The sequence below is a fragment of the Ascidia mentula genome, chromosome 3, assembly GCF_947561715.1.
Source record: "Ascidia mentula chromosome 3, kaAscMent1.1, whole genome shotgun sequence".
Classification (NCBI taxonomy): Eukaryota; Metazoa; Chordata; class Ascidiacea; order Phlebobranchia; family Ascidiidae; genus Ascidia; species Ascidia mentula.
Window position 1 is genome coordinate 21,640,166 of NC_138568.1, and position 16,033 is coordinate 21,656,198.

The window sequence follows — 16,033 nt, forward strand, 5'->3', positions numbered from 1 at the left end:
CACCTTTCCGTGTTTCAAAAATCATTTCTGGTCTTTAGAATTTAGCGAGATTTTACCACAACCAAAAGTTTTAAAACAGTGGTCCTTATTTTTCTCTGCGCTAAAAATATATACAAGCTGAAATATTGTAATTTACAGGATTCACAAAGACTAAAAACTCGGATACGAGTCAACTACTCGTGTACATGTTCAACGACAACAAAACGATAAAAAGATAAATTTCGTTTAAATCCAGGCATTGCTTGAGAGGGTGCACAGACTGATTTCTGTAGTCATTCTGGACATTTACTTTAGTAAAACACATCACGTGTTTTCGGAGAATTTGTGTCGCCTAATTTTTGTGTTTTGCTGCTCGTCGCTTTAGAATCGCAACTTTTGCTGACAAGCTGCATTTTGTTGTTAAGATTATTGACGTTTCGTGTATTTGGGAAGATTTTCCGTGGGGTTAATTTTAGGCTTTGACCGATACTTGCTGACTGCTTCGAATCTTTACTTTGGTTTGGACGAAAATTTTGAGGAATGTCTTCATGCAGTTTACTTTCCTCTCTGGAACTTTGCTCCTCTTCATAAAAAGGATTGAAGAGATGCTTCATCTTCTTTTGCAGTTTTTCCCTACTTTGTTCCTTCGTCTTCGCTGACTCTTTACCATCGTCCTCAGCTTTGTAATAACTGTTCCAACAATTGACACAGGTAAAAAAAAAGCTTTTTTTGGGAATGTCAACTTTTACAGCAAAATTCAATGGGCGTTAAAAAGCCACTCATCTGGTTAAATCTTACTAATCTTACAATAATACATAGCAATGCTGGACAAAAGATGTCTTTGTACATCTTAAAAATGTAGGCAGTTGAAGTTCATTTAATTAATACAAAGGGCAATGCTGTTGTTGTGAGAATGATCCAATACTTTGGTACAATCAACACAAACGTATTGTTTGTAATTCCGTGAACGAATGTTGAAAGCTTTGCAACCGAATTGCTGATTTTTCAACATTTTAACAATATGTTAGTTACCATAGGTTAATTTCCAATCAATTAAAGATAAATTGCTACAATACCTTATTAACAATGCTTGTGCTGCATATTCTCTTTCATCGAAATCCCCTCGAAAAATGTTAATCAACTGTTCCATTAAATTCTGCGCCATTAAATCCAACAGGCTTCTTCTTAAAGAACTAACGCTAAATAAAACGAAAGGTTGTGAACATTATTTATAAAAAATATTATTTATAACTAATAAAATACATTGAAAACGTTTCCAAAAAAATACATTGAAAACGTTTTCAAAAACCTTTGCAAATTAGTTTGCTATTTACAAAGTACTTAGTATGAAAGGTATTGAAATTCACCTTTGCATCAGTTTAATTTCATCTTTTTTGCAGGTATATGGCTGTTCCAATATTTTGGCCATTTCGTCTTTCGTATCCTCAATATTTCTCTTTCCCATTTCATCTTTTAATACACAAGCGGCGATGCAGGATGACACAGGAATTGACTTGTATGCATCGTCATCAAATAATCGTCTGGCAAGCTCGAAGACGAAGTGAACAGAGAGCTCAAAGAAAAGACCTTCATAATCACTGGGACCTTTCGTGTTGACTGACTCGGTCATATATCTTTGAAAGTAGTGCAAAAATCCAATTAAATTATCGCCATGTTCGTCGATGAAGCTGTCAAAACTGTTCGGTTTGTCGTTTAAAGCAGAGGTTATGATTACTCCGTTTCCAGGTTCAGCTTCGGTTGGTTTTGCGAGCAAGATAACATCTCGATTCTCATCGGATCCACAACGAAAGAAGAAGTAATTTCCTGTTCTGAAACTACGGTTTTGTACAATTTCAATCATTGTGTAAAGCAGGTTTTGTCCATTACTTTCGTCAAAATGGAAACTAGCCGCTAATTTAAATTTTTTGGGAGGAGAACTAAGATGCTTTTTGAGGTTATTCAGCAAGTTTTCATTGATTTGTAGACACGAAAGAAGTTGGTCCCGGAATTCGTTGTCATTGTCCTTAAGTTTCGCGTATTCTTTTTCTTCAAAGCGATTTAGGTTTGTCATTCTAAATAGTTTTAATTCTGAAAGCAAATGTTTAAGTTGAATAAACAACTAAAACCTTAAATGCGTTTACTGAGGCAATAACAAACCAAAGCAAAATTGCGCATTCTCAGTGGCTTATTTATTCCAACTGGGACCGAACCAAACCGGTAAATTGTAATTCCCGAACCAGAAATAGTTAAATCAGGTGGCTTGAATCAAAACTGTTCCTGCGAACAAAAGAGTCTTTGGCTGCTTTAGCGTAAACAGTTGAACAATTTGTTTTTGTCATCACGATAGAGTAACAACTTGCACAAGCAAACGATTTAGTGGAACTTGAATCATGAGGTATTCGAATCAAGTTTTTGCGAATTCGAATCGAATAAACACAAATTGTGAAAACCGAAACTGAAACAGAACCAAATATTTGAATTTGTTAAAACCCAAGCATTTCTGCTTCTGATTATCAAGATAAAAAAACTCCTGCGGTCGACTGGTCAGTTCCTTACGTCACCAAACGTGACCGGTTACCATTCGATGTCCGTTAGCCAGGTTCTTTGTGCATTTTTTTTTATTGAAGATCACATGACGTTTTAGAACCCAGCCTTTACGGAAAGAATCCGTTTTAAAGCGAACAATTTTGCCCACCCCCAGCACTAAACAATTCCGTGTTTGATTAAGCTAGGCATAAATTTAAACGCAAAAGACCACTTTAACACGTGTTTGTAACCTTGTACACTGACTGCCCATACAATCTATACAGCAAAATTCTACACACAGTGATCCAGCTAGAAAACAACCTTTCACCATTTCTTCCTGGTCAAAGATTATGAAAAGGTAAAAGTTGTCGCTGTGACGCGTTAAAGCGAAACATCACGTGACATGTAAGCAATTTGCAGCAGTTAGTCTTGAAATCAAGATTTGTGAACGTTGTACTTTTTTACACTGTTGCTATACCTTACCGCCCTACTAAGTCTCGACACTAAAACACATTTCTGCGAGAAAGGTTGGTTTGACTGCGTCGCTGGCTGTCAGATTCATTCACCTCTGGACAAAATTCCAAACCTAATTATCCGAAACTCGACCTCATCGTCCAGAGTTACTTGATACCGTGTTTTATCCTTTGCCAAACAACGTTATTCGATGGTGAACAAATATTGATAAACCTCGTTTAGTAATTTTTTGCAGTTAACTGCAACCTTCCTTTTGAGTTGGTGCATTTATAACACTATTTTTGGGTGCAAAAAACTTAACTATTTTAACTATTTTAAAAAAGAAGTTCAAAGCTATTATGCTGTTAAGCATACTGAACAGCAGACGTTTCGAACTCAACTGCGTTTATCATCAGTGCGAAATAGTAATGAGCCACAACAAAGCTATTATTCTGTTAAGCAGAAGAACAGAAGAACAGGTTTAAGAAGGACAATGTACCCAGGTTTGCGTGGAGGTTCTAAATGGTTCACCCGATCAAATATCCGCAATGCAAAAGGATCTCTTCGGGAAGGTGACATTTTAAATTTCCTGGAATCCGAGAGAGACTACAAAAGATTTCATACGCTCTCTTGGTCACAAGCTCATTCCTAAAACGCACTGATAAAATACACGGGGCGTCTGCACATATCGCACCATATTAGTCTGAGACTTCAATCTCACCCACCATTGCATAAGTTTCTTCGCTAAAGTTCAGCAAAATGTTTGTGTTGGCTATTTTTGCAACTGAAATTTATATGCCAATGCAAAAAAAACAGGTTGAATATATCCTTAGCTCTACAGCCAACAGCCAAACCACACGTGTGACTTTATAACTGTATCTATCCACATGGTGATGCCAGAGAGCAATTTTTCCTAATTCTACAACGCATTTCTGATATGTTCAAAGTTATATAGAAGGCACTATAATGCGTACTTTTTGTATTTGGTAAAGCTTCTAAAAATTTACTATAAAATTTAACGGAGCCTGTTTTAGTTTGTGTCCCAACCAAGCCAGGTGCATTTGCTCGATAGAAATCCTTTCATTTTTCGACTTCCTTCAACTATTCGATTTCTACGTCAGTGCGAATCAGTTGTTGCCGAAATTTGTCAAACCTCAACCTGAACATTCCGGGTTGGTTAAAAATAGTTGACGTTTACTCAGTCATGCGAGAAATTATTTCTGAAACGCTCACGACAACCGTTTCCAATTACAACAAAGACAGGAGTGTTGGCTTTTGGAACTCAACTTATTGTTCTGTTGTAATTACTTGATTGCTTTGTTCTTTTGCGTAGTTGAGTTTTGCGCAAAGTACAAAGCATTTAATTTGTAATTTTACCTGGTTACTACTACATGAGTAAGAGTGGGTCGTAAGGGCATTGTTCCAGAGTACTTTGCGAACCAAATGCGCCTTTCATCTTAAGCGAGATTCACTATTGTTGCTTTTGTGCGGAAAGAATCAGTAATTACTAAAAACTGCTGTGTTTTTATAAAAACATCATTATTTGTTACAAACGTTTTAAAAATCTTTAAATTTTTGGTTTGGTTGTTTTTGTTTAAAGTCTGTCCATTGTTACAAGGTTAATGTGGGTAAGAATTTCGCCACGCATGACTGACTCCAAGTTTCATCCGTTGCAAAAACCAGCAATCAAGCATTTCGTTAAACTCAATTACAGACCAGGTGTGATGCCATACGCCAGTAAATAGACTGTACATTACTGGCGAGCGACGCTACCTAATATGTTGTTACATGACCATTGTGATTTACAGCATAACAACCGACTGATTCAACGCTTCACCGGTTTTTAACGCCTTCTTCACTCAACCGGATTGAGAGAAGAGTTATTAGGGGTTTTCCATTTCTGTCCGCGGTCCAATATCTTTGTTCAGCGCATGTAGTTCAGTATTTCGCTCAACGGGAAAACGTGGTTTCGGTAGAAAGGTTAAGACGACTAGATCCTAACAGCTTCATTAAAAACGTTTTACAAAACTTTTTATCAAGCTTGTTTATAGTTTATTTACAGAACTAGGAAACAGCAACCTGGGTATAATTGAACTACACTAAATGCGCTACATGACGATAAAACAATGGAAAATCACGTTAAAAACACTTTCATTTAAAATTTTGTGTAAATAAGCACGAAACCAGTTAATTCCTAAAAATAAATCTTGTTGGTCATTTATGTTTCTTAAAATCGATTCAATTCAATAATGGAATGAAGAAATCCATATCAGAAAAGTGAAACTTAATGCTGCATTTAATAAAAAATCTGGAAAGAGATTGCGGAAATTGGTAAATGCTTGTATGTGCATGAAAATCATAACATTACCGTGAAATGAAAATATTCATGTGGATAAACCCATGGTTCCAATTTATTATTTGCGTGGTTTTCATGCCGGTCCAATTTTCCATTTAACTGCTGCTTGTAAATGCTGGTTGCGGGGTTTACAGCCTTTCCATTCTATCAGCAATTTCATCAACATCAAATTGTGGATTGAAGAGATCTTTCATCTTTTGCTTGAGTTGTTCTTTGAGATCCTCAGGTGTCATGTTTTCATCATTTGAATACATCATTCGGTAGTAACTGTTGCAACGGAACGATAGGTCGGTTAGGGCCTTGTTGCATGTTTTAAAACAGTAACGTAATAATAACAAAAAAAATTTTTTTTTTTATTTAAGATTGAACATATGTTTCTGGATTAACCTACGGGAAATACCCACCTCGTGTACTATGTATACATCATCTTATGTTAGGAAAGTTTATGATTTATTGATAAACACATATGTTCAACCTTAAATAAAAAAAAAATTGTTTTTGTTCTCATTGCGTATCGTGTGCTGGTAGACACTTTAACCACCTCACGGACGGGCGATTACGTAGTATGCGTGACACATACGACTGAAGCCCGTCATTGAACTGAAGTAACCCCGTGGCGCGATAGGGATTTCCCCATATCGCCCGTCCGTGAGGTGTTTTTAGTGTCAACCACTGAAGTAACCCCGTTCAGTTTCACTTAAATTCGCCTAAATAAACCACACAGCATGGTAGACACTTTAACCCTCTTTCGATCCAGTTTACACCAAAATATTATTTCACGTTAGAATTCGCAGTCTTTCGACTAACTATCAAGAATATGAGTAACAATCCTATTATCACCGAACAAAACCCTACTGTTGCTCGAAGAGTAAACTTTAATTTGAATTAATATATTTTTTGTAAATAGCAATATCAGTTTATTGAATATATTTATTGAATATATTTGTAAACAGCAATATCAGTAAACATGCAGTAAGGTAGAGTGAATTGTAATGTTCAATAAATCTCTACACACCGGTCATGCATTTGTTTTGCTGCTTCTTCTCTTTCATCAAAGCCCAAACGAAAAACGTCGATTAATTCCTCTATAATTTCTTCCTCATAACCCAGCACTTCTCTTGTTACACTGACAACACCGGGAAAACACCATTATAATTACATTGTTACAAGCAAGAAATACTCAACAGATGATCTATACATTAGGTTTGCAGGCTTGGCAGCCCAGGCATTGCAGCCTAGCTGGATCAGCCACTTTTTCCTGACAAGTCGGAGGAAGATTAGAAAAATCAAGCACCCGGTGAGGTTTGAACTCTCGACCGTGGGCTAACCAGGCCCAACGCTCTACCAACTGAGCTACACGAGCTTTGCGGTTTCACAGGGTATATTGTGGCCAAGGTACACTAGTGCGCAAGCGCATAACTTGTCAGGCAACCTTCATATTTCCGTAGAGGATCTCTACCACCGTATCAGATAACGCAGTAATATTTTATGTAATGGCATGATAGGCAGGATCGCCCCACTGCGCAGGTCCTTGCTTGGCGATCACAGCTAACAAGCAAGGACATGCGCAGTGGGGCGATCCTGCCTATCATGTCATTGTATGAAATATCACTGCGTTATAAGGGCTATATTTACTTCTTTGTTATGAAAGATGCAAACATCGATAAAAGCTTTTGAACCGACCTTCTCTGCAATGCTTCTTCTGCTTCTACTTTTTCAGTTAAAAACTCCTGAAACTTCGTGGTTATTTCATTCATCGCTGTGACCTTTCCATCAAACTCTGGTCCGTCTGCAATTATTTTGAGAACACTAAGGACAAAATAATTATATAGCATTAATCGTTTTAGATACATTAAAAGCAAGCGTTTCGTGAAAACTAAACAGTAAAATATATTTCTGTTGAAAACGAATACAGAATCTCGAAAAGCTTTATAACCGACCTTGACTGCAGTGTTTCATGAACTTTTCTTGTTTCTATAATAAAGTTGTCAAAAAGTGTGTTCAATTTCGTTTCCACAGCCTTTCGCCTTTCTTCTCTCAAAACACAAGCGGCGATGCAGGATGACACAGGGATGGATTGGTGAACATCACCAACAACAAGTCGTCTGGCAATCTCGAACACGAAGAGAACGGAAAGCTCGAAAAACCGATCCTCGTTTCCCGTGTTGCCTTCGGTGTTGACTGATTCTGTCATAAACTCCGAAAAGTAATCACAAAACCCACGCAATCTGCAGACGTGATCATCATTCATAAAGTAGCTGTATCCGTTGGGTTGGTTTGTAAGAGCAGAGGTAATGATTATTCCGTTTCCAGGTTGATTACCAGTTGGGCGGGACAGCAAAATAATATCTCGATCCCCAGCATCAGATCCGCAGCGAATAAAGAAGTAATTTCCTGCTTTAAATTCGTCTCGGTCTTGTACAATTTTAATGAACGTGTGAAGTAAATCTTGTCCCGTGCCATCGTTAATATTGTATCTAGACTTACATTTCTCCACATCCAAGTCGCCCAGCAAAGTTAGATTAAGTTGTATCAATGGATCAGGTTCAAATCGTGGTGCAGGTAGTTGGCCACGAAATAATTTGTCAAACCTGGCAAACTCCTCATATTCTTTAGCCATGGCAGCAGTTCAATCTGTTCCAGATACTTTTATGCTAAACCTAAGCTGAAGTATTGGAATAATTCATTTTATTGCGTAAGCTACATACAGATGGCCACTGTTTCGACCCATAAGGTCGTATCAGTGCACCTGGAGTCACTATCAGACGACTTTGCCGACCAAACGGCCAAGCAAAGACTTCCACTTTGTGGTGACTATAAATTCACCGTCATCCGTTGGGCACCAAACTAGGTGCAACCTTACGAAGAAAACAAGGTGGAAACACTATAGTTATAGTTGATGAATTTATTCAGAAAAATTTATTTCGCCTAACAAGGAAGGCGTTATCAGTTTCGCCGGCTGCTATAGGTGAAAATATAAAAACAATAAAAGTAAGTTAAAAAATAGGCTGTCATTAAAATAACGAAATATAGTAAAAATTTAATAAATGAGGTATATTTTGGTTTTGGTTAGTATTTATGATATCAAATGAATTAAATCCGGTTGTTAACTTTATAATCTTTCCGTCTGAACAGACAACTAAATTACCTGGTTTTGTCATAAAACCTTGGTTACCCGATTTTCTGCCTCATTTCGCAGAAGTGCCAAATCTTTTACTATGAAACCACCTAGGACATATTGCATTGACCCTCGCGAAATCATGATTTTTTTGACTGTTTGGAACATTTTGCAACATCTCAACTTTTGCAACAAAGAATAAAACTTTTTAAAAGTTTAGCAAAGCATTTCAAAACTCCAACAGTGATTCTATAAGACACAACTTCTCGCGATGTTCTGGAATTTATTCATGTGTCAAAGAGAACGCTCGCCGTCCTGTTTTCATACACGTGACCTCCATATACGGGGTTACTTAGAAACGCAACATCACTCGCTGACGAAAAAGCCTCAATAAATAACTAAATTTGATTTAAGTTTTGTAAATATTTGTCTCTCTGTGTAAACACCTGGACACCATAAAGTATAAAATAATTTCAAAGACCGCAAAAAATATCACAACGCATTGAATCCATGCATAAAACCCAAGCAGACGAACAACCACCTCGTATTAGGCGAGGGTTCATGCATGTTCACGGCTGGTCACACATGGGTTAGCAAGTTCGTCCAACGCAGAAACCTAACACAGCTTTGCTCTTAACAAAATCGTTTGTCTGTAACTGTTTACTACATCACAATTCTACCGTATTCTCCAACCCATCATCACCAAACAAACCCATTTCCGTTAACATTTTTTACGGAAATGAGTTTGTTTTGGTCTGCCTGCGTTTAGTGTGCAAGCATAGGTAGGTTGAGCTGTGATTGTTTCACTGTCAATCAATAAATTATTACATACATGATGCGACAGACTAAAGATACAAACAAGCAATGACCTTACGTGATTGAAAAAGACCATATTGTGAAGTAATAAGAATTCAATGGTTTGGTTTGTCCTTTAGTAAAGGTAACTTCGAGTGCTTCATTGCATTTTTATTGCAGAAACTGATGATGCCTTTGTAGGCGAAATCGATTTTTCGTATTTCATAAATTAACCGACTGACGGTAATCAGAAACACTCGGTTTCAAACTTTTGTTTGTCCTTTAGTATCTGTTTCCAGACAACTGCAAAACAAAAGTCCTTCTATGACCTTTTCTTGAACCATGCACCGAACAAATGCCAAAAGAAGAGCACGACTATCTGATGTTGTGGTTTCATCCACTTCTACACTAAATGGATTTTTTCGCAGCACTTCACAAAGTTCTTCCTCGACATCTTCGCCCATTTCATCGATTCGACGTTTAACAGTGGTCTCACTCAGTGGAATGGTTTTGAGGACGGGTGCAGGATCTCGCTCCATAACTGTTGAAATTATTTCCCCAACAGCTGGTAAACACCAAGCTTTCTCCGATATTAGAGACAGACCCTTTTTTTGCGATTAGCAAAGAAACTTTGTAGGAGGAAATCAAACCCTTGTAATTTTCACAAACTTTTTTAGCAAAAGCGTTACTAATGCAATTTCGGGCTTGACTTTCCTTTAAAGCCAGAAAATATTCCTTTGATTTGTTTGCTCTGTCGGGATGAAATCTGCACAAATGATCCTTCAATCTTGAGGGCTTCATTGCCTCATTCGAGAGAGTTTTATTGCATATGAGACACATAAGAAGTTGTATGTTTGTTTGAGATGGCACAAACCCGAATTAAATATGCTCCACAACATACAGATCAATAACACACAATGTCCAATGGCCTATTGTGACGATAAAAGTTAATGACAATAGGAATAGGCTATGTAGAGGTAACCTGTGTTTAATCGACAACAGCAAAATTATATCAACTTGAGGATGGGAATTAAATGTACAGCATGTTATCATGCAAAAATCGCCCCCCTGAAAGTAAATTCGCCCCCAAATGTACAAAAAACTGAAATCGTCCCTTGGCAAACAAAATCGCCCCCGTTGAAGAACCCTGTTCTAGCCCCTAGCCCATTGTTTCCCAAACGTGTGGTCGCGAGCCAAAGCTGGGGTACCTGAAATTGGAGTTTACGAATTTTGTTTTCTGGTATGTTTTTTTTCTACTTAAATGCGCACAACATTTAACTGCTACCACATTTAATAACATATCATCCAAATTTTGTTACCAACATTATTGCACATCACGCCAATTGTAGTGGTTTATGTTCCAAACTTGTTCCACACAAAACTACGTTCAATGTCACGGAAACTCTACACACGTCATCATTTCCTCATTTTCTATTGGAGGGAAACACGCTGTCAAGGTAGTAAGTGTAGCGATGCATGTGCAAACAAATATCGCGTTCACCACAATCCCTATTGTTACTCCTTGAATACGGGAGTATTAATTCGATTATCCTCTAATATTAGGCAACACGCTTTTTATATTGTTACCAAACAATGTCGCGTAAAAACAGTCTAACATACAACTCATTGCTACTATTTTACAGCGCAGGAGCTCTCAGTCTCGCATTTTCTTTCTTACGTCACACCAGATTCCAGAAATTTCTTTGTGACCTCATTACACCTGATTCCAGATACCCCAGACGCTCCCCTGTTGTCATTGCAGAATTCTTCATCACACAATGAAGCTCTTTGGCGACAGCTTCCGTCAAGACAGCGATAAAAATGTGGACACCAACCGTCGCACAGTGTTTTACCGATGCATTGGGTGTGGCCTCGACAAAACTCAACACGACGAATCGCACAACTTTCAATCCAACCCAGCGAACGGGGCAGTGAGCAACTTTTTTAGTTGTTTTTTTTTCAGTTTATTTGTTCTGTCAATTATTCTAATGTGAAAACACAATACATTTTCGTGTGTACTTAAATTTATACACTAACCACTATATTAGGTTATTTACGGCGCTCACGCTTTACAAGCGCAATATATTGACTTTCTGAATTTCTATCAAACCATGCCAGCAATTGGCAAAGTCTTATCGTAATTGGAGAATACAGGACTGCACAAAACATAAAATAACTAAAACAAATTTTGCATTGCTGTTGGATGGCTTAACTCAACCTACAGGCTTAACTCAACTTACAGTATAGTTAAACGTACATTAAATATTCCGAAGTAATGTTGATTTCTTTCATCACTTTTGTCTGGACAGTCCGCGAAGTTGGAACAAAACCGATTTTGTAAAATACTGATAAGTCTAAGCAATCACAAATCACATACCTGAAGTACCGGAATGTTAAAAGCTGAGTGAAAGGAGCAAGATTAACAAAATAAGGGAGCCCATGTCAGTTTAAAGTAAAATATTTACTGACTATCGTAACATACGATGACGTATTAGTGGTAAAGTTATTTAGAAACCAAACACACACCTCCTGCCTCAGCTCATTACCGTGTAAATGCAATTCCCTGCTATTTATATTGATTAATTGACAACACTTTGCACTAAGCATCAGTATCCGCCCCACTAATATGTGTGGAAATGAATGCAATAAATTTACGCACTTCATCAGGAGTTTGACAGGTTGGGATATCTTTCACTCTAAATACGGGAAACCTATCACAGTTTTGCTCTTAACAAAATCGTTTGTCTGTTTACTACATCACAATTCTACCGTATTCTCCATCCCATCATCACCAAACAAACCCATTTCCGTTAACAGTTTTTACGGAAATGGGTTTGTTTTGGTCTGCCTGCGTTTAGCTTGCAAGCATAGGTAGGTTGAGCTGTGATTGTTTCACTGTCAATCAATAAATTATTACATACATGATGCGACAGACTAAAGATACAAACAAACAATGACCTTACGTGATTGAAAAAGACCATATTGTGCAGTAATAAGAATTCAATGGTTTGGTTTGTCCTTTAGTAAAGGTAACTTCGAGTGCTTCATTGCATTTTTATTGCAGAAACTGATGATGCCTTTGTAGGCGAAATCGATTTTTCGTATTTCATAAATTAACCGACTGACGGTAATCAGAAACACTCGGTTTCAAACTTTTGTTTGTCCTTTAGTATCTGTTTCCAGACAACTGCAAAACAAAAGTCCTTCTATGACCTTTTCTTGAACCATGCACCGAACAAATGCCAAAAGAAGAGCACGACTATCTGATGTTGTGGTTTCATCCACTTCTACACTAAATGGATTTTTTCGCAGCACTTCACAAAGTTCTTCCTCGACATCTTCGCCCATTTCATCGATTCGACGTTTAACAGTGGTCTCACTCAGTGGAATGGTTTTGAGGACGGGTGCAGGATCTCGCTCCATAACTGTTGAAATTATTTCCCCAACAGCTGGTAAACACCAAGCTTTCTCCGATATTAGAGACAGACCCTTTTTTTGCGATTAGCAAAGAAACTTTGTAGGAGGAAATCAAACCCTTGTCATTTTCACAAACTTTTTTAGCAAAAGCGTTACTAATGCAATTTCGGGCTTGACTTTCCTTTAAAGCCAGAAAATATTCCTTTGGTTTGTTTGCTCTGTCGGGATGAATTCTGCACAAATGATCCTTCAATCTTGAGGGCTTCATTGCCTCATTCGAGAAAGTTTTATTGCATATGAAACACATACGAAGTTGTATGTGTGTTTGAGATGGCACAAACCCGAATTAAATATACTCCACAACATACAATTCAACAACAATGACCAATGGCCTATTGTGACGATAAAAGTTAATGACAATAGGAATAGGCTATGCAGAGGTAACCTGTGTTTAATCGACAACAGCAAAATTATATCAACTTGAGGATGGGAATTAAATGTACAGCATGTTATCATGCAAAAATCGCCCCCCTGAAAGTAAATTCGCCCCCAAATGTACAAAAAACTGAAATCGTCCCTTGGCAAACAAAGTCGCCCCCGTTGAAGAACCCTGTTCTAGCCCCTAGCCCATTGTTTCCCAAACGTGTGGTCGCGAGCCAAAGCTGGGGTACCTGAAATTGGAGTTTACGAATTTTGTTTTCTGGTATGTTTTTTTTTCTACTTAAATGCGCACAACATTTAACTGCTACCACATTTAATAACATATCATCCAAATTTCGTTAGCAAACCGGTTAAAATTTTTGATGCAAATTGGGATTCTTCAAAACATTTGGACGCTACAAAAAAGGTTGGGAAACTCTGGTCAGGCCTACGTCACCAAACAAACCCATTCCTACCAACATTATTGCACATCACGCCAATTGTAATGTATTATGTTCCAAACTTGTTCCACACTAAACTGCGTTCAATGTCACGGAAACTCTACACACGTCATCATTTCCTCATTTTCTATTGGAGGGAAACACGCTGTCAAGGTAGTAAGTGTAGCGATGCCTGCTTAAAACAAATATCGCGTTCACCACAATCCCTATTGTTATTCCTCGATTGCGGGAGTATTAATTCGATTATCCTCTAGTATTAGAAAACATGCTTTTTATATTGTTACCAAACCATGTCGCGTAAAAACAGTCTAACATACAACTCATCGCAACTCTTTTTCAGCGCAGGAGCTCCCAGTCTAGCATTTTCTTTCTTACGTCACACTAGATTCCAGAAACTTCTTTGTGACCTCATTACACCTGATTCCAGATACCCCAAAAGCTTCTCTGTTGTCATTGCAGAATTCTTCATCACACAATGAAGCTCTTTGGCGACAGCTTCCGTCCGGACAGCGATAAAAATGTGGACACCAACCGTCGCACAGTGTTTTACCGATGCATTGGGTGTGGCCTCGACAAAACTCAACACGACGAATCGCACATGTTTCAATGCAACCCAGGGAACGGGGCAGTGAGCAACTTTTTTAGTTTTTTTTTTCAGTTTAGTTGTTCTGTCAATTATTCTAATGTGAAAACACAATACATTTTCGTGTGTACTTAAATTTATACACTAACCACTACATTTGGTTATTTACGGCGCTCACGCTTTACAAGCGCAATATATTGACTTTCTGAATTTCAATCGAATCATGCCAGCAATTGTTTAAAATACGAAAGTCTTACCGTAAATGGAGAATACAGGACTGTACAAAACATAAAATAACTGACACATTTTCTTGCATTGCTGGTGCGTGGCTTAACTCAACCTACAGGCTTAACTCAACTTACAGTATACTTCAACGTACATTTAATATTTCGAAGTAATGTTGGTTTCGTCCGAAACAATTTCTGGTTTTCTTTCGTCGCTTTTGTCTGGACAATCGGCGAAGTTGGAACAAAACCGATTTTGTAAAATTACTGTTCCGTCGTCGCAGATAAAATTCGGTTTCCTCTCTGTGGGGGTAAACAATGTAATCAACTCTATTAAGTAATTTTGCATGAGTCAATCAACCATCTGCTCAAGGTCATAAAATATGCGGTATTTTTTATGGACACATGCAGTTTATAATAAGAAATGCCTGACAGCCTTAGTAGCTCAGTGTGTGTAGTTCGTAAAGAAAGTTAAACGGACTAATTAAGAATTTTGCCGCAAACGATGTTTAGTCATAACCCATGTTTAGAATGAATGAATATGTGGTTTGGTTGTTTTTGTTCAGAATTGGTCAGTAGACGATTTCCAAACCAGTTAGTTACTGGTGCATATATCAGACAAATGTAAGTTTAACCAATCACAGATCACATACCTGAAGTACTGGAGTGTTGAAAGCTGAGTGAAAGGAGCAGGATTAACAAAATGAGGGAGCCCATGTCAGTTTAAAGTAAAATATTTACTGACTATCGTAACATACGATGACGTATTAGTGGTAAAGTTATTTAGAAACCAAACACACACCTCCTGCCTCAGCTCATTACCGTCTTTAATGAACGCAAACTATTCGCTTCACCTACTCATATTGTCAACACGTTGCACTAAGCATCTGTGTACGCCCCACGAATACATGTGGAAATGAATGGAATGAATTTACGCGTTTCATCTGGAATATGACAACGCGAATTTTACGGGAACAGCGAAGTTGTGACAACTTTTCACTCTCAGAAGGGAAGTCTGCGTCAGTTGAGTTACCGCGCGAGCGACGCGTGTAGGAAGAATAACCTCGTTAATAGTTGTGTTTAGAAACGATTACATGAGGGGCAACAACACATGGAAAACATTTTCTTATAATGATGTTCTACGACTTTCCTGTTTTTACAACAAGTTTAATATTTAGAGTTTGAATTTTCCAGATATGGGAATTCGATACTTCATCCTGTTACGGTTGATGTCAGAGTAATTTATTGCATGGCTAAACTATACCGTTTACCTCCGACATCATTTTTAGAACAATAGTATTACTTTTATTTTAGCGTGGGTGACGTCAGAAGTAAAGCCAGGTGTATCCATATAGGTACCGTGCATTACCGGCGAGCGACACTACCTAATATGTTGTTATACAACCATTGTGATTAACATCATAACAACCGGCTGATTCAACGCTTCACCGGTTTTTAACGCCTTCTTCACTTGACTGGACTGAAAATAGTCATCGGGTCACCAGGGTTTTACGTTTCGTTTCACTGTTTACAAATCTTCGTTCAATGTCTTTAGTTTAGTATTGCGATTTGCTGGAAAAGGTGGTTTCTGTTGAATGACATGCAGGGTTAAGAAGGCTTACTCCATACCATTTTATTCGCCTGCTTTAAAAACTATCCCCAAACCTTGTTCTCAAGCTTGTATATAGTTTATTTACAGAA

The 16,033-nt window shown here is 37.8% G+C and overlaps 1 protein-coding gene across 2 annotated transcripts in view; it reads right to left on the bottom strand.

The window, feature by feature from the left end:
* LOC145894880 (uncharacterized) overlaps positions 1-7,119 on the bottom strand; it is a 45,094-nt gene extending 37,975 nt beyond the window's left edge. The window contains exons 1-3 of one of the 2 annotated variants that reach the window (XM_082983548.1): positions 6,998-7,119; positions 6,330-6,440; positions 5,415-5,581 (exon numbers count right to left, since the gene is read on the bottom strand). In XM_082983548.1, the coding sequence (XP_082839674.1) occupies positions 5,443-5,581; positions 6,330-6,440; positions 6,998-7,071 (324 nt within the window). In that variant the 5' untranslated portion in view covers positions 7,072-7,119 and the 3' untranslated portion in view covers positions 5,415-5,442. Of the gene's footprint in view, positions 1-5,142; positions 5,582-6,329; positions 6,441-6,997 lie in introns of those variants that run through there. The other variant, XM_082983547.1, reaches the window with a different exon arrangement.
* Positions 7,120-16,033: the final 8,914 nt, after the last annotated feature.